The following is a 22,271-nucleotide window of genomic DNA, read 5'->3' on the forward strand; positions in this document are numbered from 1 at the left end:
GGTGTGAAATGAGTCACAAACAACTATTCTGACCAATTTTGATGTGCTAGTAGTCATTCCCAAAGATTAAGCACTCGAAGTAAAGTGATTCACTTAGTTCATGAACGATTCCGACTAGTAAGTGCTACGCACCAGTCATTCCTGAGAGCTCTCAGTCAAAAAGTCAACTTGGATTCAGGCCTTCCGGACGGGATGTCACTCGTAACTGATAAGCTTACCAAACGAAACCACTGGGTGATATAATAAGAGTTAAGTTGGGAGGCTGAAACTGACCGAAAACACGAACCAGTTCATATCCTAATAGGATAAGAAACACAACAGAACGAAAGGTCTGTGTTGCGGGAGCTGGGACTATTTTGTGTGAGGAGGAATTTAGATCTTTAGTAGTGCGCAATACAATCTTCCAACGTTCAAGAAAACATTGCAACTAATCTAATTCCTATCATGTTTAAGACAGTGCCAAGTGCAGGACGGAAAAAAATTATTGGGTGAGTGTTATATATTCTGCTATACAATCCACCTTCCCCAACAAATACCAAGTAGGAAAAGAATACGTAAAATAGATTAAAAATATAAATGGGAGCTACGTAAGAAGAGTGACTGCTTCCCATGATGGACATCACAGATAAAGTCCTCTCGCAACATGACGACAGCGATCACCTATTGCTGTGTTCCGTCAAGTATTGGTCGTAGCACGACCGAGCCCTCCGAAGAATACTTGGAAGGTTGTGCTTTTTCGCGGTGTGCTGATAAAATGCAAACAGGTCGCTTGCATCGTTCACATTTGCAAGAAGAACCTCACGGTATTCAAGTAACAAGGAGAGACAAACGAAAAGTAGAAACGGGTTACCGTAACCGAACTGATCGGGGGATGGAAGCCGCGTAACCGATTTGACAAGACGCATAGATCCGAAACGCTCTAATCCTACAGTGGTCTTCGGCGAAAAATTCTCACGTTGAAACACATAGGCGCTAGTAGTACGAGAAATTCCGGTCCGATTCCACGGAAATTCCTCCTTAGTTAATTCAGTCTGAAAATCCGAATTTTGCGACCGTTTGTCACCCACAACGTCGGAATTCACCTCGTCTCGGCGTAGTGCGTTTTGGCCGTTCGACACCAAGAGGCATGATGATGATGGTAATTGTGAAGGTGTAGTACAACACAGGCGCATTTTGCTCCTTCGATACCATGGGTTGACAAACTGGGCACCAATTAGCGCATTAATTAGACTGACGTCTCGGGCAGCGTACCCGTGCTCGGACGTGAGGGGATAGTTGTCCGTTTCTTCTGATGGGGCTTCCATGAAGATCGGTTCGGACTCTGAAAGCGCAAGGTAACCTCCGGATTTGGAATTACTCGATTGAAGGTTAGGATGGGACGACAGGCGAACTAGGGTTACAGAGGCCCATTGTACTTCGAACAAACGAAGGATATCATCGAAAGAAAACTCGCGTTTTAGTTCGAGCATCAACCAACGTTGAGTGAAATACATGTCTGCCACACCGCACATTTTCAAGAACCGTGCCAGGTGTGGGTCAGTGTAGGCGAGTAAATCGTACAAATGCCGCAATTTGTTAATCAGGCCAACTTGTTGCGCACAACAGAAGTTATCTTTGAGGCGTTGCATCAAGGCGCAAAAACAGAAGTAGGCTGGAGCCTCCTCCTCCTGAACAATTAGCAGAGGACTGGCCAGATCCGACATACCTGGAAATAGAAATAGAATGCACAAAGATCAGCTAAGTGGGGTTTCCCACTGTTAGGTACTCGCACCTAATTCGTGGTTGCCTACTAGCGCCCATGACTTTTAAAGAGCAGATAGCCACCAAAATCGTGGTGAAGCTGTCAATTTAGGTTTGCTAAGCGGATAACGCTTGGGCGGTTGTATGCGAACGCAGTGGAAACGACCCCTGTGATGAACAGGACGATGTAGAGGATAAGAGGACGAAATCTGAATCATACTGTGCACAAAACGTGGGAAATGTGCAAGGCACACTTCAACCAATGGTAGTGCAAGGTTTTTGGTGACCAGGAGCGAACACAGGTCAAGCAACAAGCGAAGGTGATGTGCGTCAGACCTATCACCAAGCGGAGGAGTGAATTTAACGACTGCGTGTTGATACGTATCGGGTTTCTGTGATTGCGTGTAGAGTAGACGTAGGCATAGAAATCGGAACCGGCCGTAACACCACAACTGCTATGGGTGCAGCACTATCCTTCCGTAAAAAATTACGGAAATCCATAACGGTCAGACCTAATAAAATGACGATAAGAACAGCATAAGACTGGACGGTGGGCATGGGCTAGGCCCTTGAGTATCCGTTTGCGTGTGATGTGTTTTGCTTCAGACATGGGCTAAGTTATCTGAGATTCACTTTCATTTCGTCCTGCAACTCGTTGGTTCCTGCAATAGTGTAATTTGGACTGGGCCATACAAATGACAATGATAAATTACTTTTGGTCTAAACAAAATGGCCTGATTTCAGTCGAGACCCCGGCTTTCTGCACGTTGTTTGATATGAAATGCAACGAACGAATCGCTTCTGTTCAATAACCTCAGGAGTTGCGTGTGCGGCATTCAGTTTAGTTCGAAAAAAGCCATCACACTATTCTGACAAAAATTCATCCGTAGCTCCGCAACGGATAGTTCTGTGGGTGGACACGACAAAAACACCCCATCAACAAGAAATGCCACCAGTGCCCGAACGATCCGATCATTCCGCCATGGTTCATGCGGTACAGTACCTAAGTGTATATTATTATAAAATTGAAAAAGGAACATCGGAAGTCATGAACTGTGAGCTGGGACATATCTGCTGCTATCTCTTCGCGAAGCCTAAATCGTTAGTATGAGTTTTCGGGCCAACCCATGATACAGTTAGTCATTAATTCGAAAAAAGCGACTAACTGGTCGTTGGGTACAGAGGTATGTTGCAACAAGGTGGTAATTTTTGATTTTGTGGCTCAGAACCAAAATCAACAACAATATCAATCGCTGACCAATCTATTCAGTATAAAGAAAGACCATGGTAAACCGCTATAGTAAACCTCTTACTCGCACAGAAATTATTCATTTACCTCGGTTTGGCAATTTTTCAACAGAATGCCACAAGCCACTGAAGGAGTGCTGCCACTTAGCCACGAGGAGTTAAACCGAAGTTCTACAACTGTGGTACCCACACTCAACACAAAATAATGCCAATGATTCCGGAAAGCATCGATACTCAGGTAGCGAATCTTGTACCAGTGCAACCACCCAAGCCGCCGTACTGTCAAGCATCTTACCAAGTTTCGTGATGGGTCAAGTTTGGAGCGTAGGATGTCCGGTGAGCATATCTAAGGCCGGCTAAGGTTCATGTCACGTGTGATGGTAGGTATGAGGCCAGATCAGTCAGTGTAACGGCAGCAGAGCATGTGGTGTCAGTTAGACGAGCAAAATCGATTAGTCATGATACGGACGGAAAAAAAGGGTGTCACGTGCCATTATGGTGGTAAAAAATTGGGTTCACTGCTAAGGGTCAGTACAGTTACATAGAATAAAATAAAGCAGAAGAAAATGGACTACTAAGCGAAAGACAAACCAGCAATTGCTTTCATGCGCACAAAGGAGGATTGAAACGATGCACTGCAACTACCTCAGTTTTTGTTGCGTCGTTGTATCCGAAATGTGACCACTGTCTAAAATATGTTTAGTAGTCGTGGATTTCGGATTGCGCGGCTGCTCTGGCAAGCCGCTTCACAATAGGGCTCCCATATTGGTGTTCCAAGATGTTTCATGGGGTTAGCGACGTATCTAGCTTCGCGGACACAATTGAGGTGATAGATCAAGTTGGATTTTGCGACGCAATCGGGTCCTTTTTGCATAGGGTTGGAATGTATGTAGTTTGTTGAAAGGATGTAATTGAGCAGCATTGCTCGGTGCTATCGGATGGCGCTTAAACAAGGACGTTTTTGATAATCCACACATGGGTCGTCTGCCGGAGCCTGTTGTTGACAAGTATTCGAGTGTGCGTTGGCCTGTGAAAACTTTCACACAACTCCCTGGAGTGGCTATTGACTATGGGTCTCACTTATCGTACCGCGTCAATCTGCACCTTTTCGACCAAAAATTGGTGGTATCTGATAAAATACGCTTCATTTCATTGTAATCTGCTAAATGTGACAGACCCGTTGTCCTTGCTGGGATAACGAGTTGATTGTCTCTCTGATGTAGTTTCAGTTGCTGGACGTGTTGTTTACTGAGTAAACAAAGCTGGTTGGCAAGTGGCCGTTCGTACTGGTGAGTCAGATGGACCAATCTCGAGTTGAACCAGCTCACAATATGAGTAGATATGGGCTTTGGATGGAATTTTATTGTGTCCTATTATGTGGCTCCGTTGGGTCGTTAAATTCACCCACAAAAGCGAACTCTGTTTTTCATCACCGTGATGGCACATGTGACATCTTCTTTCTCTGTCCGTCCCATGATTAATCAATTTTTTATTCGTCTAGCTGAAATCACATGCTCTGTTGTCGTTACACGGACTGATCTGGTCTTTCATACCAATCCTCCCACGTGACATGAGTTGTGAGCATTTGCGAATACTCTCGCCTTAGCTAATATCTTGTTAATATCGTGATATCTTGTTAAATATCACCGCGCCTTTTCCTGAAGATTCCGAAATTGCTTGTTTACGGACTTCTTCCCTGTGGGCATATGAACCAGGTGCTGAACAGACAACAAAAACACTCGTTCTTTTCAATATGGTTGCGATGAAGCAATCAGCTGTCACATGATTTTAATCGATCTCGGAGTTTTCGTAGGGTGTCTGTTGTTTTAGATCCAGGTGATTTCATGAGATGCCAAAATAATTAGAAGCAGTTGAGGTTGGTAGTTCAGTCGATACAGATCGACTGAAACAGATGCCAAATGAAGCCCAGAAACCCAAAAACCTCCTCTATCGAAACACCAAACGTTCAGCTAAGACTAGGGGAAAATCCAGCAACATAGCCACCAACTGTTATCCGGACATTCCTGAAGCGACCACTTCTTGATGAGCTGTAAGCTCAGTTACAACATACGAACCTACAGAAATCTTATTTTGGAAATGGTGTAAATGCGCTCCTGGATACGAGTACTTATGGAAAGGATTGGAGATGGCACATGGTTGATTCTTTGCTGATGGTATGAGGAATGGCCACCGCCTCCTCCATCCTTTTGCAACAGTGTAGTGTATATAGTGTGTATAATGTAGTGTATAATGTAATGTATAATGTAATGTATAATGTAACATAGTGTATAATGTAATGTATATAGTGTTGTATAATCCAAACAGTAAGTGAAGTGTAAGCGCAACACGGCCGTAGCTGTTTACTCAAACTCAGAGGAACTTAGTAAAGAAAACGCTCCGATTGCTAAGATTGCCTGATTTAATTACCTCACTTGGTACCCGGACGAAACGATTTTCTGCAATCGCTCAGACGAATTACAGTCGCCAGTTCACTAGGGCCTATCGGAAAGCGCGACTTGAGTCTGGTTGATCTGATAACATGTGCCTTTCTCGTACGTTGGTGCCAATGTATTCCAGAGTGATCGTGACACTACTGAAGGGTTCAACACACGCTCACAACGTTTCAACCATTGGTTATATCAGTACCAACAACCCACCAATTATTTTGGCCCTTCGAAAAATTGTGTACACTTATAAGGGGATTCTGGAGTACCGTTTGTCTCTCTCTTTTATGATGCCCACCATCCCCGGCAATGAGCCTCGCAACGCGGAATGTGAGCACTACAGTGAAGATGTATCTCGAGGACGCGGCGGTCTATACTCAAACAGACCTCCGAGCTCAGTCAACAGAACTGCAGCCATCTACAAAAACTGAGTTATTGACATTTCCATCAATACCTCAACGCCATTTTTCAGTATGGCAAGGTGTAGACTTTCAGTCATTATGAAAATGAAATTCATTGCGTTCGGCTATTAACTGAGTCGGTGCAAACAAATTACGAATCTTTCTTTCTATAGTTGCCCCTCAGGAGAGACAAAATCCCTAACAAGAGGCCACGTTTGGCTTGTTTCTCGAAGTGATCACCTCAGATGGAGAGAACTGCAAAAAATCGAGACGATCATTTTCCAACTTATTGTCGACCACTAGTTTTAGCCACGGAAAACCACACAACACTTGGAAGCAGAATTAATGGTCCTTTGTTACTTGAGAAAGATCGACCTTGTTAGTCGGAACTTCGGACTGTTTCGATTAATTGACTCTAAAGTTGGGTACTTTTCACTATGAAGCAACGGCTCTCGGCGCTCAGATTTTCAATGCCACTCCCGTTTGTTATGGAAGCGATCTCTCCGTCGATGAGTCAGGATAACACTTATATCAGCGCAAATCGCGCCATGTAGTGTAGTCATCTGACTCCACAAAATAACCTGAACCGGTGTGCCCCTCATTAAGGCTCATACAGGAGAAAAATATTTGCCTGGAGTCCGAAGTAGTGCCCAATCTCTGAAAGAAAGATTTCTTACTGTGGGTCAATAAATATTCATTTGCAAACTAAAATCCAACAGAATCCCTCGTTTATAATATTCTTCTTACCTTGATTGTAGCCCACATTGGGATGATAAATGCAATAGGTGGCCACCAAGTCAAACAGTTGACAAACACGATACCGATTGTCCTCACCCTTATAGTAGGAAGTCGCTGGAAAGGCAACCGACAAATAACGACGGTCAGTTCCCGAAATGGGAGGTTATAGAGCGATATGAGACCAAGCAGATGTGTGAAATTCAAGAACACGATTCTACTATGGTCCAAAGCAGCCTAATTATTACGGGTAGTACCAAGACAGATAGTCATTAGGGCAAAAGGATGTCTGTGCCCCGGATCATGAAAAGCGAAGCAAAAACGAAGCTACTACAAAAGAATCTTATGACCCTTCTTAGGGTAAACAAAAATTGGGATACAGTTTCAACTAGAGCAGTCTACGATCGCCCAGTAGTTTCAGCCATGTATTATTATTATTATTATTATTATTCACCACAACAGGCGTATGACGCATAAAACCCGACTCCCTTTCATCGTAACGCGACTGGGTGCTACTGCACATAAGCTAACGAGGCATTAGCAATGGCTCTATCGGAGCGCGTTGGATTCTCGGTGGTGAAGTGTTCAACACCAATGCTTCGCTGCCGTACCATGGTTGCACGTGGGCTGGGATACTTTGAGTGCACCCACACCTAGACAGGAAAACGGTTAGGCTGTAACGACTAGGCGGTAATCGTAATGCAGATGTATTACCATTTCTACGGAACAAGTCGCCACATGTTTCAACCCCCAATTTCTAACCTCTAACCATTGACCAACCTGGTATGACAGACTCTGTGGGTGTCGCGTGGACATCCTCAGTATAGTTCAATGGGTCGCTGAGGTGTGCAAGCAGTCACACCACGGTAAAGCGTTTCACGTTATTGATGAAAGATTTTAAACTTGAAAGCTCTCCTCTGAAAGACGCGCTGACATTGGATAAGAATCGTACTGCATTTAGATCAGAATATCTTCACCCTTCTCGACATAAGAAACCAGATAGTCCGTATGCGAAGTACCTTCGGCTAGGAAGTTGACATTGCTTGCATTTCGAAGGCACGGATTCCCGAGTTTCGGTTCACAGCGCCCGAAACGGAGTTTTCCTGCTGTCTGCACCGTAAGAGCTCATTTGCACGTATGCCGGTGCTCTTGAATGTGTTCGCGAGCCAGTACTCCCTATGATTAACAGTTCGTTTCGAGGTACTGGACCTGACAGGGAGCATCTTGAGGATTGTTTTGTTCACCTTAATGGTGAGCAAAACGGACGGTCTTTTCCGCTACCGACGTAACCTCCAAATCAGGAGTACTGACCAAACGCACCTGGTCAATTAACTCGGAGAAGTGGACCCTCTTTTCGGAGATCAATTTTTTGTGTCTGCGCGGTGGAAATCCGAACTTTGACACCATAGGCTGTTGTACAGATGTATTCGGATTGATCCGGGACCCTCAGACCGAGATTGGAGGAAACTGAAGAGAGGATGGTGATTGGTCGGCCAGTTGGTCGGTGGTCGCATGCAGAGTTTTTCAGGGTTTTCAAGGTAGGTCACGCTGACACAGGCAAGGTGATGTCTGAATCTTACGCCCACAAGGATAAGGTATGAAACGTCATTTATTCTCAGTTTCTGTTCTACAACCTTACATCATCGGACATTCAGTCAGACTATTTCTACGGCAAGCTAAAAGAACAAACCAGCCGTAAGCCTAACCGCGATACCCTCATAGCTGCTGATAAACGGGAGAGAGCTGTCGCTCCAGATGACGACCTTCGTTACAGCTTCCGGAAGTTTGGACTGAAACAACGCCGCGAAGGCGGTCAACGATTCATAAGCATGGTCACCCTCAATCGACTCGTGATGTTAAACATGTGTTTCCGCCGCTTGAGTTACAATCCACTCATCGATGGTCCCACGCAAACAGACTACATCCCAACGACACCCTGATGAATATTACCTTATAGAACAGAAAAGAAAGCAGTTCGGGCTATTCCCTCCTAAGTACAAGGTTCAGCATCAACTTGCCTCACTACAAAAACTACGATCTATCTACGACCAGGAAAAGCGTATTCAGCCATCGGTTGCGATGACCAATTACCACTGTCTCCTCACTTCCAAGCATTCCCCGTTGAAGAGTCTCAGTTCAATCGAACTGCGTAAAAACAACACACGAGTGCAGTATATTATGAGTTTTGATGGCGATGCTACAAAGAAGGGATCTCCGAAAGACCGTCCATCTCCTCCAGTTGGCCAGACACGCATGAACAAATTGCGTGTTGAGTTGCGTTGCTTGAGTTGATGTCAATACTAGAAAAAGATGAGCAGATAGACCGAGCACATCAGTACACTATTCAATCAACCTTCCAACGGCCATCAGAGATAACACGGCCATCACGACGACACCTTCCGGTGCGATGCACCTAGAGGTAAATTGTCTACGCTCCTCCGAATATCTGCTGATGGAAGTTATGTGAGAACTGATAGATGTCGCAGCGAAAATCCTTGTCATATTACTACTTTGCCGTCCCAGACTCTCCTGTCAGACCGAATCCGCAGAGGTTCAGTCGAGGTAGTAGCATTGACCAAATACTCAAGGTGAAAGTTCGAGCAACCAACGACCGCGTGCTTGATTGACTTTCGCGCAACACCCGACCCATCCAACATGGTCCGTTTCAAGCTGCTGGGTCTCACCAGGTCCTCAACTCAAGGATAAAAGTTCACATCAGAGTCTATGGAGAAGAGATAACGGTTTTTGCTTTAGACTCCATTTGACAAGGCTCCCATTTTAATCTACGATTTTCCACTTTGTCATCAAGTGGACAATGTTGCGAGACCTCAACACCCGCCACACAAGGGTGATAGGTGTTGTTCGACTATGTACCGGAATGGAGGCCATGATCACATCCATGGTGAATTGCGAATGTTTGCCAAATGGTCACTGAACACGAAGAAACGGAACCCTGGTAGACAGAAGCGACGATATTTAGACACTTCTGCCGAACGTCTAAAGAGATGCTGACATGGACCTCATAGAATGGGAGGTACGGTACAAAACAGGGCGATGAGGGATACGATGGGAACTGCAGTTCGCTAGATAAGTGGCGGTCAGCTTCGAGCAGAGAACTGAACTGTGCAAAACGCAAGGGTATTATCAGGGCTGCTGAATCTGAAGACCGAAAAAATTCAGTCTGCAGCGACTGTTGTTGAGTTTGTGTTGACTACATTGGCCTGGTCAGTCACAAGCGTACACATACTAACTAAGCCACCGACGAAACTTCCGTGGATAAATTGAGTTTACCAGATCCGCCTAAGCTTCCTGAGGCTACCAGATAGCCGAGTAAGCGAAGGTGCTAGAAAATACTTTCCGTAACCATCATAATACGGGCAAAGTTCAATAATGTCTAACATTTGTTGGTCATATGCGTGTGCTCAGGGTGCGTCCTATGTGTGACGTAGGCCACCAAACACTCCTATCAATATGTGCGGATTGAGCCGCAAGTGATTTCTCATGGAGAGAATCAGGCATGGTTGTCAAGCTGAACGTTGTTTCTTCACTGCTAACTTAAATCCAATTTGTATACGTTGCTTTATATTGTACTGTATTGTTTCGAGTTGTAATTTAATGTATTCCGTTGCATTCCACTTGTGTAATTTTCGTGTATTCACTAGCAAGAGACTCGCACTACCATTCCGGGACTTGTAGTGTTAGGTTTAAAACGGTAGTAGAAGTAACTCTCCGCGACAATCGTTGCTCAGATCCAGCCGGATGTTAAGCACTGGTGGCTATGGGTGGGATGCTTCTCCTAACTGATGAGGATCCATTTGCATGCATAATGCGGCTGAGGTGTTCATCTGCATCCACTTGAGTTGACAATCATTGTCCGCCACTTTGAATGATGGCATTAGAACTGCCTCCGGTCTTATCCCCCCCTCGGATTTACACCGGGCACAGGACACGCAGGACTGGGCACAAACTGTGACATTACACTGTGCGCAAATGTCCATCAGTTTCGTTCGATATGACAGAACAATGCAAATAAACGGATGTACCTACCATAGACATGTGTAGTGTGCATGTATGTATATTGATGTGAAATCGTCAAAAAAGATTCCGGCATCAAGATTGGTCTGGCAATCCATTATTTCAGTGGCACAAGTACGACGCAAATAATAGACAAACCCCAATCTGTTCGGACGACATCGATGCTGACAGCTGCCAAGGTGGCCAATTGAGATCCAGTCAAACGACCTTCCGCATAGGCCATCTTCCAAGTTTGTTTCATCGTGACGTACTGACGTGTCTTGCATTCCAGTAGACTGATGCGTTCCTGACCGGTTGTATCCGCCGGATAGACGGAAAGCAGAAGTCGCCAACCAACTTTCCGTACGCTGGGCTCCAAACCACAACGATACACGTGCCAACTGAAATTGAGAAGAGCGAGGAAAAGTAACAGTACGGTAGGTGGACGGGTGGAGAAACAACCATCTCAATCAGTCTGATTAGCAGCTATCTATACCGTTATATTAATAAGCGTTCAGCTGTAACATCCTATCTATCATGGTGGCTGAGATACTGTCAAGTTGCCCAAGCCCGGAGTGGAGCAGCCGAGATGCACGGGTTGGGTTCCAATCGCAAACCTTTAAGCAGTGAGCTGTTTTGATCTCCACAAGCCATGTACCAAGGGTACACTGGCTCCAGCTGCTACAGTTTCGGTCACCGAAAAGTGTGAGAGCAGAAAAGCTGTAGCAAGGCTTCAGAGGCGATGGCCTTCTCTATTAGTTGGTGTTGAATCAATCTGGTTATTTTGGAAAACGGCAGACTGGACGGTTACGCATTAAACGAGAGCTTTGATACAAGAGTACCACCGACTAGGTAATTGAGCCATATCTGTTAGCGTTATTGACAATTGGCGAGTTGAATTCCGGATTCCTCATCCGGGAGGGGGGCGGTAGTTGCCGGCCCAGCTGGGTTTACTGCTTGGTGTTTTCATACTTTGTTACCAGGTTATGGACTGCCCGTCACTCAGTTGTTTCCACTTAGCACTGAGATGGGAAAAGAGTTCGGTGAGACACACGGTCCTCTAGCATGCGGAGTACAAGTCTTAACCAGAGCACCGCATAAGTCGTGATTAGCTGGCCCATCGCAAAAGGGGTCATCCTGAAAACAAACTGGCGTAGGTTTCGATGTTCCCAGCGGACTCAGAAAATGCTTCAAAGACACCGACATTCAAATAACAATCTTAGATTGTACAAAGGCTTCACCTCAAAATGGGATACCAAAGAGTGAACTAGGCTTTCCCCCTTGGAGAGAGCGCGCCGAACAGAAGACCACTTCGAGTTGGAGTTTCCACTGAGTTTTCGGACGATAGGGAAGACCGCCTCACCGTTCAAAACACCGAACATTTTCCGAGGCATATTTTTGTCCAAAGCCTTTCACAAGAGAGCGAAATTCATCCGCCACACTTGTCGGACACAAACGAATGACTACATTTTCAATCACCGTGCCGATTTTCCTGGGTAACAAACGCCAAACACGTTTTGACAACGTTTTCACTCAGGATATAGAAGGTAACAAGTCTGTCCAGCGACCGCACTCAGCATCATATTCTCTCAAAATCCATTCAGACGTATCACCAGTCACAACCCTGGATGTTCCTTGGATCAAAACCTCATGCATCATTAGCTCCCAAACCCCGAAAAAAATGTACGGAAATTCTCCGAACAAACCTCCTCCAGCTTTTCACCGCCACGCGACTGCCCCTACGGTTGAGTGTCCTGGATTCTGTTGTTAATTCCCCTGATGATTCCGTGGAAGGTCCACATCTTTGAAAGCATTTGTCCACATCACAGTGGTCCTCCATCCGATATGGATTGTAATTGGGAGAGGAAAAATGCTCTAGATCTCGTATTGTCCTTATAGCATCATAGGGACATATCAGAAAGAAATATTGGCCCTTAGGGGCTTTGCTGTGGTGGCAAGATCGGTCATGAGGAATGTGTTGGTCTCCAGGTCACTGTAGGCGCTCACAAAAATTACTTGGTATATGCAAACGGGTAAGGTGACGCAGGCAGACGCTGCGTAACTTACGATTGGTCGTTCATTGTATACAGCAGTCCGGTTACGCTAACAGAATGGCCCTTAGGGGCTTTGCTGTGGTGGCAAGATCGGTCATGAGGAATGTGTTGGTCTCCAGGTCACTGTAGGCGCTCACAAAAATTACTTGGTATATGCAAACGGGTAAGGTGACGCAGGCAGACGCTGCGTAACTTACGATTGGTCGTTCATTGTATACAGCAGTCCGGTTACTGCTAACAGAAGTGGCGTTCGGTGGTGCAGTGAACAGCCGCCGGTCTTCTAGCATGATTCAACTCGAACAGTTAGTTAAACATCGATTCTGATGGCCCGGACATCTTCGTCGCTATCCACATGCCGAAACAAGCATAGGTCCATGACTGGCGTTGTTGTCGAGGTGGCAGTTAACAAACTGAATTGACAAGATAAATTCTACTGTTGAGTGCCTGGATCTGAAGGTTGTCTAGGACCTAGGTATCTATTCGACTTGGACTGAAAATCAAACACAGATAGTTCAGCTGCTGCTACTACCTGCAACACGGAGATCACTAAACTAATGCTTAAAAAGGTCACGACTTTCGTGCCTACTCATACGTTTAACCAGTCGCCTATCGGGGAAATAGGGTGACTTCCGTGAACACGGATGCAGTGGACATCCTCTGTGCAGTGCAGAAAACGGCAAGACAATCACATTAGGTCATTGAGTACAACATGCCGCAGTACGGCTGCTTTAAAAGTACAGCACATAACAGGGTTGCTACTGTGGCATGGCCATAGCCCAAACAAGAGGGATTTGGAACTTGGGGAAGGATTCGAAACACAAGTCTTTTGGTCCAGAGCTCGTACACTAAACATCGAACTAACGAGACTGTGGATGCGAGAATGCTTATAAAGTCGTGTCCTAAACCACTCAGCCATTAGTTTTCTATGGCATCAACTTTCAACCCAAGTAAGCTTCGTGCAAGAGGATAATGGACGCTGAGACTGATAAATCAGGTTTTCCAGAGGGATTATTTGTTAAACCCTCGGTTGACTTGAAGCATTTGTGCAAGGAAACAGGGTTCAAAGTTATGGTGCTTGTCGTATTTTTGTGCACAGCACAAAGTAATAACAATTCACTTGTCAGTACGCAGTGGATTGACTGCTGAGTTAATACGGCGAAAAAGCATTCCATTCTGTGCTGAAGGAGAGGACCAAATTCGCCCCCGAGTTTTCGGAGGTCCCTTCCTGCCTTTGGTAAGCTAGAACTATCTCAAACCCGGTGCCTTCTCCTGGTCCAATTGCAGCTGTGGGCTGAAAGGTTCTTACAGTTAAACAATTTAATCTGCGTTTCTTGAGCAAAGGTCAACACAAGAGTCGGAGGAGTAATGCGATAAGAATTGAGTAACTCCGGACTTCGCAAAGGATATCAAAAAGCTGAGGGATAAAATGTACTCACCAGAACTTCTCTAGCTGGGTTACACGTCCTAATGCATCCAGGTAATCGCGGAATTGCGCGTCCGATATCGGTGAGTCCTGAAGTTGCAGCCCTTGCTCATTCTCATATTTTAAACCTTATCACAAGAGAAAATGGAATACATTCAAGGAAATTGAAGAATCAAGGGGAGGAATGCGACTCCTGAGTTTGTGAGTATGAATGATGAAGCTGTAGAGATTTATATGCGTCCAATAGGCTGACTTTGGACAGTCTATCAGATTTTTTCAACAACAACATAAGCGTCCCACGATCCGGGGAGATGAGTAGCCATGGAAGAGTTATTTCAATTTAATTCAAACCCACCAAAGTAGCTACAGCGAGTTTGTCAACTGCCAAAAAGAACAATATCTTTCTTAAACGATATATATGGATAAAGAAGGGTGGATATGCAAAATATTCCTTCTTGGCTACGAAAGCAAGTAAATTTCGTGGTATTATGAAGGGACCGTCTTTTGTGTCTGACACACATGAACATATGATTGCAGTAAAGGTAGGTTCGTCGAGTAAAGAGAGTACTACAGATTCAGTAGTCCTATCGGTCACTCTAGGGAATTGGTAACTATGAAAAGGCGTCTGGTCCTAAACATATTGCAACTTTTCATAGAGCAAAGACCTTATTTACCCAGGCACCGATCGCAGCCAAAAGGTATGTTCATCCAAACTTAGTCTATAATCGACTTCAAAAATATAAGGTGGTTTGTTTGTACTGGGAGAGTGGTTGTGTTGAGAAGAACAAATTACGCCAACATGCGCAGTGTGTTATGAGGCGTAGAAGAAGGAGTGGGTATTGCATTGACGAAAACATACCCTTGATGTGTACAAAATAGAGAGAAAATAAACAACGCAGTGCTCAAAGTGGCTACGTGCACTATTTCTGGGTCGCGCATAAGAGGGGCATCCAGTGGCATTTGGCCGGGATGAGAGCAGCTGCTGCTGGATAACTATAGCGAACAGTCCAATAAATAAATAGAAATGGGACCGCTGTCCTCTTGAATCGAATCTTGATTCTAAACTGACTCCAGCATAACCTAAACAGTTCAATTTGAATACAGCACAGTCTGCTCATCCTGTGCGTGTATATCACGCATTAAACAAGTATGCTGGACGTCTTGATTGAATGAGTTTGCCCCTAATGGTCTGTGGTGAGGGCTTTATGTCCCACTTTAGGCGCTCTCTTTGGAACACCATAATTGCCGTTTATTCTTTTCGTGCTGACAAATATATAGCCTCCTTTCCATGATATACAGTCTTGTGCGATCTCTTTTCAATAAACGACACTTCAAGATGGAATAGAAGAGGGGAGTAGTTACTTCGGACTTCTTTGTGTTGCTGCGTTTGGTTCACCTTAATCAAAAGAAAGCATTCCACATGTTTATCACAAGGATATTGAGATATCGATGAGCATTTCGTTTCTTTCTTTGGCACATCACTTTTTGCTATACTGTTGATTTGAACCTATGAGCGAAAAGAAATGGGAAATATACGGTGGTGGTCGCGGTTGGATGACCAACCGATACGGCAAAAATCATTTCGGTTAAGCCATGCGGTAAGTGGCAGTTATCATTGTACCTAGCGGAACCTGGAGATTTCAGATTTTGAAGGATGAGACCACCTAAATAGGCTTTCAAGATACGCAGCTTCCTGATCTATGCATCATTTTGGAGACTTGGACAGTGTCAAGTTTGCATGAGTGTCAGGAATCCAGTTGGCAAAGGCAGCAAAATCATGAAAGTGGCAATAGCGCAGATCAGGAGAGCGAAATTTGAATATCATACGATTCCAACTGAATTCACAGCTTTAAAAAGAGACTAGTGTTCCATTGTCGTATCGTACTACCCACACAGATAGCCACAACCTACTTGACACTAGGTCGATCAGCCGTAACCCTCTTTCGGTGCCTAGCGGCCCTGTCACCAGGAGGAAGCAAGAGGGTTAGGATATTGCCAAGTTACTCGGGCTTAGACACTAGAAATTGAGATGCAGAGGTCGAGTTGGAACCACGGACCTTCCGTTCAATAAACTGGCGTTCTAACCGGTGAACCATTTCGGCAGCTTGCCAGTTCATTCGCTTTCAGGTCCATTCATCTGGTCATTTGCTTGGCTTTGTTAATACTCTAGAAATATCTGAGCTACTTGTAGAAAACACGACAGATTGACTAAATAAGCAAACTTTTTCACTCTGAAGTGGATTCACGTTGAAAGCGCAGAAGAGAACACGCAAGATTCATAAAAAAACATCATCAGAGTCCCAAAGCTCATTCCCCTAAAAAACAAGGCACTGTAGTTTCTCACAAAAACGCTGAGTTAGTAAAACTGCTCACATTTCCGTTGTCACAGTCCTACCATAGAAAAAAAACAGGTATACCATGTCAAGTACACAAGAGAGGAAAAAACACGGTGTGTAGATCAGATTAGTTACACGTGGCATCGTACCGGGGATCGTAGAAAAATCGCTGATACCAGGGCGTTCGCACCATCGACAAAATGTCCCAGTGGATCACGTTTCGGGTTATCACCGTTATACTATTGCCTACATGTTTCGAACTCAACTGATCCTGCTTACCACTTGTTAGCGTGTTTCCCAGGTTTCTCCTTTGATGTCGTCAGTTGTCGTCGGTCCGCTTGTTTCTTTGCAGCCTACCTCATCTGAAATTCTTTGGTTTTCTCCGTACTTCTGAACAGTGCATGCTACGCATGGGTACTCGCACACCCTGACGAAAACAACCGAAGTCCATTTTGACAAAATATGCTGTAGGTGAAATGAGTACTCAACCCAATGTGAATGCAGAAACAAAAATCTCGCATGAAATATTTTACGAGTTTATTATTATATTGGAAGCCACGATTGAAAACAATAAACAATAAAATAAATAGTAAATATTAAGCAACGTAAAAGTACCATTAGCGATCACTAACCCGCACTTACCTATCGCACGTTGTACGCTGGCCACTGTCTTGCTTAACCGTTGAGAAAACTGAGAAAACATAGATTGAGGAGGGTCGGTGAGAGGTTTTGCAGCACCTTCTGATTGCCGAACGTGGGGGACCTTCACGAGTCCACGAGCATTGATCCGCCTGTCAGCTGGCACGACAATATCCCAATCATTCAGGTCTGCGTGGAAATACTTGGAAGTTAAACATTTGCAAGATCAGAAAGTAACTATATACTAAGTTGGGATCACTAATAGATAGGCGAATGTTTCGTTGGGGGAGGCAACGCCCGACAACCCATATAGAAATTGGTGTGGCTCACCACCCAGAGCCCCAATGGACCGGGCTGTCGAATTATATAGCCGACACGAAATGATAAATGCATTGAACATTCTTCCATGGCGTTCCGCAACGTACGCGGCCCAAACAGGACCTTTAACTCAGTCCATAACTACTTATTCCGTTCACCTATCCTGTTCCTAGACGAGACTGGAAGTTCAGGAGCTTCTCTTATGACTCACCAGTTCTCAAACCAATCTTCATTTTATCAATCTCGTAGTGGTTAATATTAGTTAATAATAGTAAGTAATATTCATTGTCTGTCTCCCTCGATTAGTCCACATTTTGTTGTACCTAGCTTACTCCGAGTGGTAATACGGACTATGAATTTTCTCCTCCTTGAATATCAATTTTTTTCCAATCCGACTCGACCACCGAAATCAGCATTCTTGGCAGCTTCAGCATTCCAAATGGCTTGCTTCCATGGTGTCGACGAATCAGGCAGGTGATGCAGAATACTCTTCAACTAATAACACATTTTTCCAACTCGCGATCTTTCCCACTCGCAACCCGGACTGCGACAGAGACGTCCCGAAACCCCTGGATCTTTTCCTTACCACCAACTCTTGACGTTCGACTGTAACGCCTTTCTGGTTCACGCAACTCGAAGGCAAGAGGGCTTTCAGGTTGTCGAATCCATGGTCAAGTTTGAAACATGGACCTCCCGGTCAGCAGCTACGGACCTCAACCAATGAGCTACCCAGAACGCTTGACGACAAACCTGGTTCTTATCGTCTTCTTTTACCCCACTAGGATCCCCTGACGAAAACGAATATGCTCCTTCAATGGACTTCACTGTCTCAGCGTGTCCTCTGACCATACTCTTTCACTGCGTGGGAGAGCATGGATCTATTCTTCTTCCCATATCTCTGGAAATATTGTTCCAATCTGCGAGAAGTTCCTGAATAGTACTGTTTGATGTCAGGCAAAAATTAACATTCACTTGGGAAGATATAGTAAACAACGTTCCCTTGGTTAGTTGATTATGTCCAAAAGAATCGTTCGTACCAACCCCAGCTAAGGAACAGTCGCCCACTCACACAGTATGCTCACAACTCCTGCAAATTCACAGGTGATAAAGTTAAAAACAATTCCATCAGTCACGGGGCCAACCAAAAGTGGAGTGCGGGTGGGCGAAGGCAACACTGATAAACACAGAGATCTAGCACTTGAGATAAGTGCATCCAGGACGGGAAGATGTGTAGTTACCGTTGGAAAAGTCTGATTTGGTAAAGAACTCAGTTAAGCAAACTGGTATATACCGGCTAAAGACAGTCGTTCCATGACGAGAGACAAAAGTGCTAGATGAATATCAACAAATGAGTGCAGATATAGATGGTGACTACAATGCCGATAGGTGGACCAGTCAGTTGAACTATACCTTTTGGAGCTCGGTGGGGAATAATCGAGGGAACGACTTACCAGGAGGTGTTGTCTTGATATTCACTTTCACACGCAGCGCAGGCTTGGAAGATGTCAAAACAGCCGCATCCATATCCCAGTCGGATTGTAATGGAAGGTAGAACTGTTCACCGTAATCATCTACTGCTAGGTAGCTGACAGAGAAGTCACTACCAGTCATTCAAAATGAAAAGAAGTGTGAAGTCGTTTTACAAAGGTAAACGTGCTACCGAGTAAGCGAGGTAAAACGCCACAACAAGTTATTCAAAAACGACGCACAAATCACCCTCAACGACATCAGAGTTCGACATTGATGTTGTAGAAATCACAGTTGTACGTGGACCCCAATACTATCAGGATTCCAAAACCTAGACTAATAGGAACCTCAACCAAAGCTTTTAGTCCGAAAGTCAGTGACTTTCGGCTGGAAACACCAGTGCATAAGACTTCTCTAGAGGACAATTCGCCACACAGGTTCCAAGTCCCTTACGTACAACGATCTTACTGTATCCCTGTGTTATGTAGTCTGCCAAGGAAACACTCGGGTGATGCTGTTAGACGACAGCTTGGGAAGAATCAGACCGTTCCGGACACCATCCTAGCCACCACTACCACCGTCAGTGAAATTAAGCCCGCAGCTTACAAATTATAGGTTTCAGGTAATCCGAGGATCGCCAACGGGCAGATGCTACATATGGAGCACATCCAAAAGACCGTCGTTCAGCTGTAGCACTCTTTCGGTGCCTCACTGCCATGCCACCCAAAGGAAGCGCGAGGGCTGGGATAGTGCCAGGTTGCCCAAGCCTAAACAGGGGAAGTTGAGATACAGACCCTATTCAGACAACAACGACCGCATTCAACTTAAAAAAGAATTAGCGACAAACGGCGACATCGCTGAGCCCTATGAACGCTCCATGACTTCGTGGATATGTAGGTAGAAAGGATACTAACCGACGTCCCGGACTTTCCAATCTGCCAAGCAAGAAACAACCCAGAGAATTAGGCATCAGCAGCGACATTATTTATAAGAATATAAATAATGATGTTTAACTTCCATACGATTAGGAGGAAGGAATGCCCTAGTAGACAATGAAGGTGAGGTATCAGTGCAAATAAACCCAAACTTCCCATGGAATATGGTCAACAATACGGCAGCTATACAATCAGATAGTAGTGAAGCACGCCTGAGCATCATAACAATGAGACTGGTCCACCGTTTTTTGCGAACTCTATCTAACGAGAATCCAGCATACAAGCAGTCTGGTCAATAAGGGACTAACTGCTCGGTACCGAGATCGGCTGGGTGCAATGTCCTGTAAGGTTTCCAACAAGCCACAAAACATGTCAACAGGACCCCAGCCAAGATGTGAACGTCTTATGGCGCCCGATTCAGGTGTAACCGATTTTATTCCGTGTTGACATTTCACGACTAATCGTCTATCAACTTCTCTCCAGCGATGGATGGATGGAGAACGTTTTCTTTGGGAAACAGCTGTCGGGCATGCATGGCACATGTCACAACCACCTAGATCTGACGCTCTGTTTGCGGCTCTGATGACTTAACTTCGCCGCCAAGTGTTCGTTGTTTCCATACAAGCAAAGCCCAACTGTTTCCTGTTAGGCTACCAGGGTACCAGCAAGCAAATGCTTGGGGAATTTTACGCATGCGGGTTGTAGCCACACAGACTAATCTTACGTATACCTTGTATACACGTTCTAGGGTCTTTTTCATGCTTCTAAACCATACAATAATACAACCCTTAGTGTGGCCTGGCATACAAAATCCTTTTTGAGAGACGCAACTTTCCAAACGTGATTCTGGTCTTTGAGATTCGGGCACAGACATCATCAGACACACTTCCTCAGAGCTATCATAACCAGTGAGGTAATTAAAGATCTTCAAAACCTCTAGAACTTCTCCTTGAAATACAAGCCACAGGGGTTGAGAGACTCATCATCATCATCGACAGCACGACAGTGATGCTCCGCTGCCGTATTCGAAAGCCTTGTGAAGAAAAGGATAAATGTGCAGGGTGGACTAAGTGCTAGCTTATTACAATCATTCCGAGGTACCAACACCCCCAGACACTCATTCAGACAATCTAGATAGAAACTGACAACAAGAACGCCATTGAAATCTTTTAGCAGTCATATAATGCAATGTCTTCAACCAGGCGCAGTGAGAATCACGCGGTCCCCATCCTGGCAGGCATGTAGCGCCCAAGCGTTTCGTGATTCCATTCTTAATCCTATGTCAGGTCAGGTGTTGGCCACCTCTATGCTTTCGCCACTGAATTAGGCGCGGAAAACACCACTCTTCGGCAAACGATGGTGCGGCATGCGCAATACATGGCACAACTAGCAGAGCTTCTGGTGCTGGAGACATTCTTCAAAGTACCCGTTGCACAACCAAAAACTGTCTTCCTAATTGCTCCGTTGCTCCTACAATACCAATTCGCAAGAGCTATGTTTTTGAGACAACGGTTGCTGAATACCTGAAGACTTCCCAGTTCCACTGGTCGAACAAGCCAAGTCTCACAGCCATACAACAAAACAGCCCGCAATGTACACACTTCTGTTGAAATTCAGGGACACACTACTTTGTCTCAAATTAGCAAACACGAGCCTTGCGGAAATCAGAGCGCGAATTTACTGAGCGGAAGGTCCGTGGCTCGAACCCGACCACTGCCTCTCGACTTTCCCTGTCTAGGTTTGGGCAACCTGTAAGTATCCCAGCCCCCCGTGCTTAATTCAGGTGGCATGGTACTTAGACACCAGAAGGGTAATACAGCTGAACGATTGGTTTTATCTTCACGCCTGAGTAGGACATGTAGCACTTATAGTGCTATTTCTCCAGTTAATATCATCTCATTTTTATCTGTCAATATTGGTAAAATTTTGTAAAGTATGTTTCAATTAAATACAATAAAAGGAGCCCGCTCCTTGGGCTCAACGGTACATTGCGCCTCTTGCTAAGTGATTGTTGTGACTGGCGGTTGTATACTATTGGCCATCACTAATTTCCAACGTGAACAAAAATGTTAGCCACAAACAATCGATTAATATTGCGCCTACCAGAGGTTTGGAATACCAAGAAAGTATAATCTTCCTTTCGTTGTGTGGCGACTCAACGGAACACGGACCATCGGCAATTCCTCTTGTGAATTCTGAGTCAGGATTTCTTTGGATTGCTTTGCTTTGTGATATCGTATTTAAGTTACAGTAATAGTTTGTTCTGCGCATTAGACGACTCCTTAGGGCCGTTAACCAATAAAAACGAGGCATACGAAGACCAATGACAGTAGTGTCATGCAGCAGTGGCGTTCGGCATATTTCAGTCATTATTATTATTATTGTTATTATTATTATTATTATCACCCGACCTAAAGCTGCCACCTTGACGTGGTGGTCGGGCTTGAGTGCTGCAATGATCCCGCGGGCTACACTGGCTGGAACTTCGTTCCACAAGGTACAACCATGCCAGGAAGG

The 22,271-nt window shown here is 45.0% G+C and overlaps 3 protein-coding genes across 3 annotated transcripts in view; 2 read left to right on the forward strand and 1 right to left on the reverse strand.

The window, feature by feature from the left end:
* Positions 1 to 489: 489 nt before the first annotated feature.
* The window catches only part of T265_10971 (hypothetical protein), a gene marked incomplete at both ends in the record, with an annotated part of 27,396 nt that continues 5,614 nt past the window's right edge, over positions 490 to 22,271 (reverse strand). The window contains 6 exons of the mRNA XM_009177500.1: positions 490 to 1,705; positions 6,581 to 6,685; positions 10,742 to 10,983; positions 14,073 to 14,187; positions 17,038 to 17,223; positions 18,804 to 18,952. Coding sequence (XP_009175764.1) covers positions 657 to 1,705; positions 6,581 to 6,685; positions 10,742 to 10,983; positions 14,073 to 14,187; positions 17,038 to 17,223; positions 18,804 to 18,952 — 1,846 coding nt within the window. The remainder of the gene's footprint in view (positions 1,706 to 6,580; positions 6,686 to 10,741; positions 10,984 to 14,072; positions 14,188 to 17,037; positions 17,224 to 18,803; positions 18,953 to 22,271) is intronic.
* Positions 5,528 to 5,863, forward strand: T265_10972 (hypothetical protein; the record flags this gene model as incomplete). The annotated part of the gene is made up of 1 exon (XM_009177501.1): positions 5,528 to 5,863. The coding sequence occupies one exon, from the start codon at positions 5,528 to 5,530 to the stop codon at positions 5,861 to 5,863; it is 336 nt and encodes a 111-aa protein (XP_009175765.1).
* T265_10973 (hypothetical protein) lies at positions 8,468 to 8,860 on the forward strand (the record flags this gene model as incomplete). The annotated part of the gene is made up of 1 exon (XM_009177502.1): positions 8,468 to 8,860. One exon carries the CDS (start codon positions 8,468 to 8,470, stop codon positions 8,858 to 8,860), a length of 393 nt encoding a protein of 130 aa, XP_009175766.1.

This window comes from Opisthorchis viverrini, assembly GCF_000715545.1.
Source record: "Opisthorchis viverrini unplaced genomic scaffold opera_v5_434, whole genome shotgun sequence".
NCBI classification, from domain to species: domain Eukaryota; kingdom Metazoa; phylum Platyhelminthes; class Trematoda; order Opisthorchiida; family Opisthorchiidae; genus Opisthorchis; species Opisthorchis viverrini.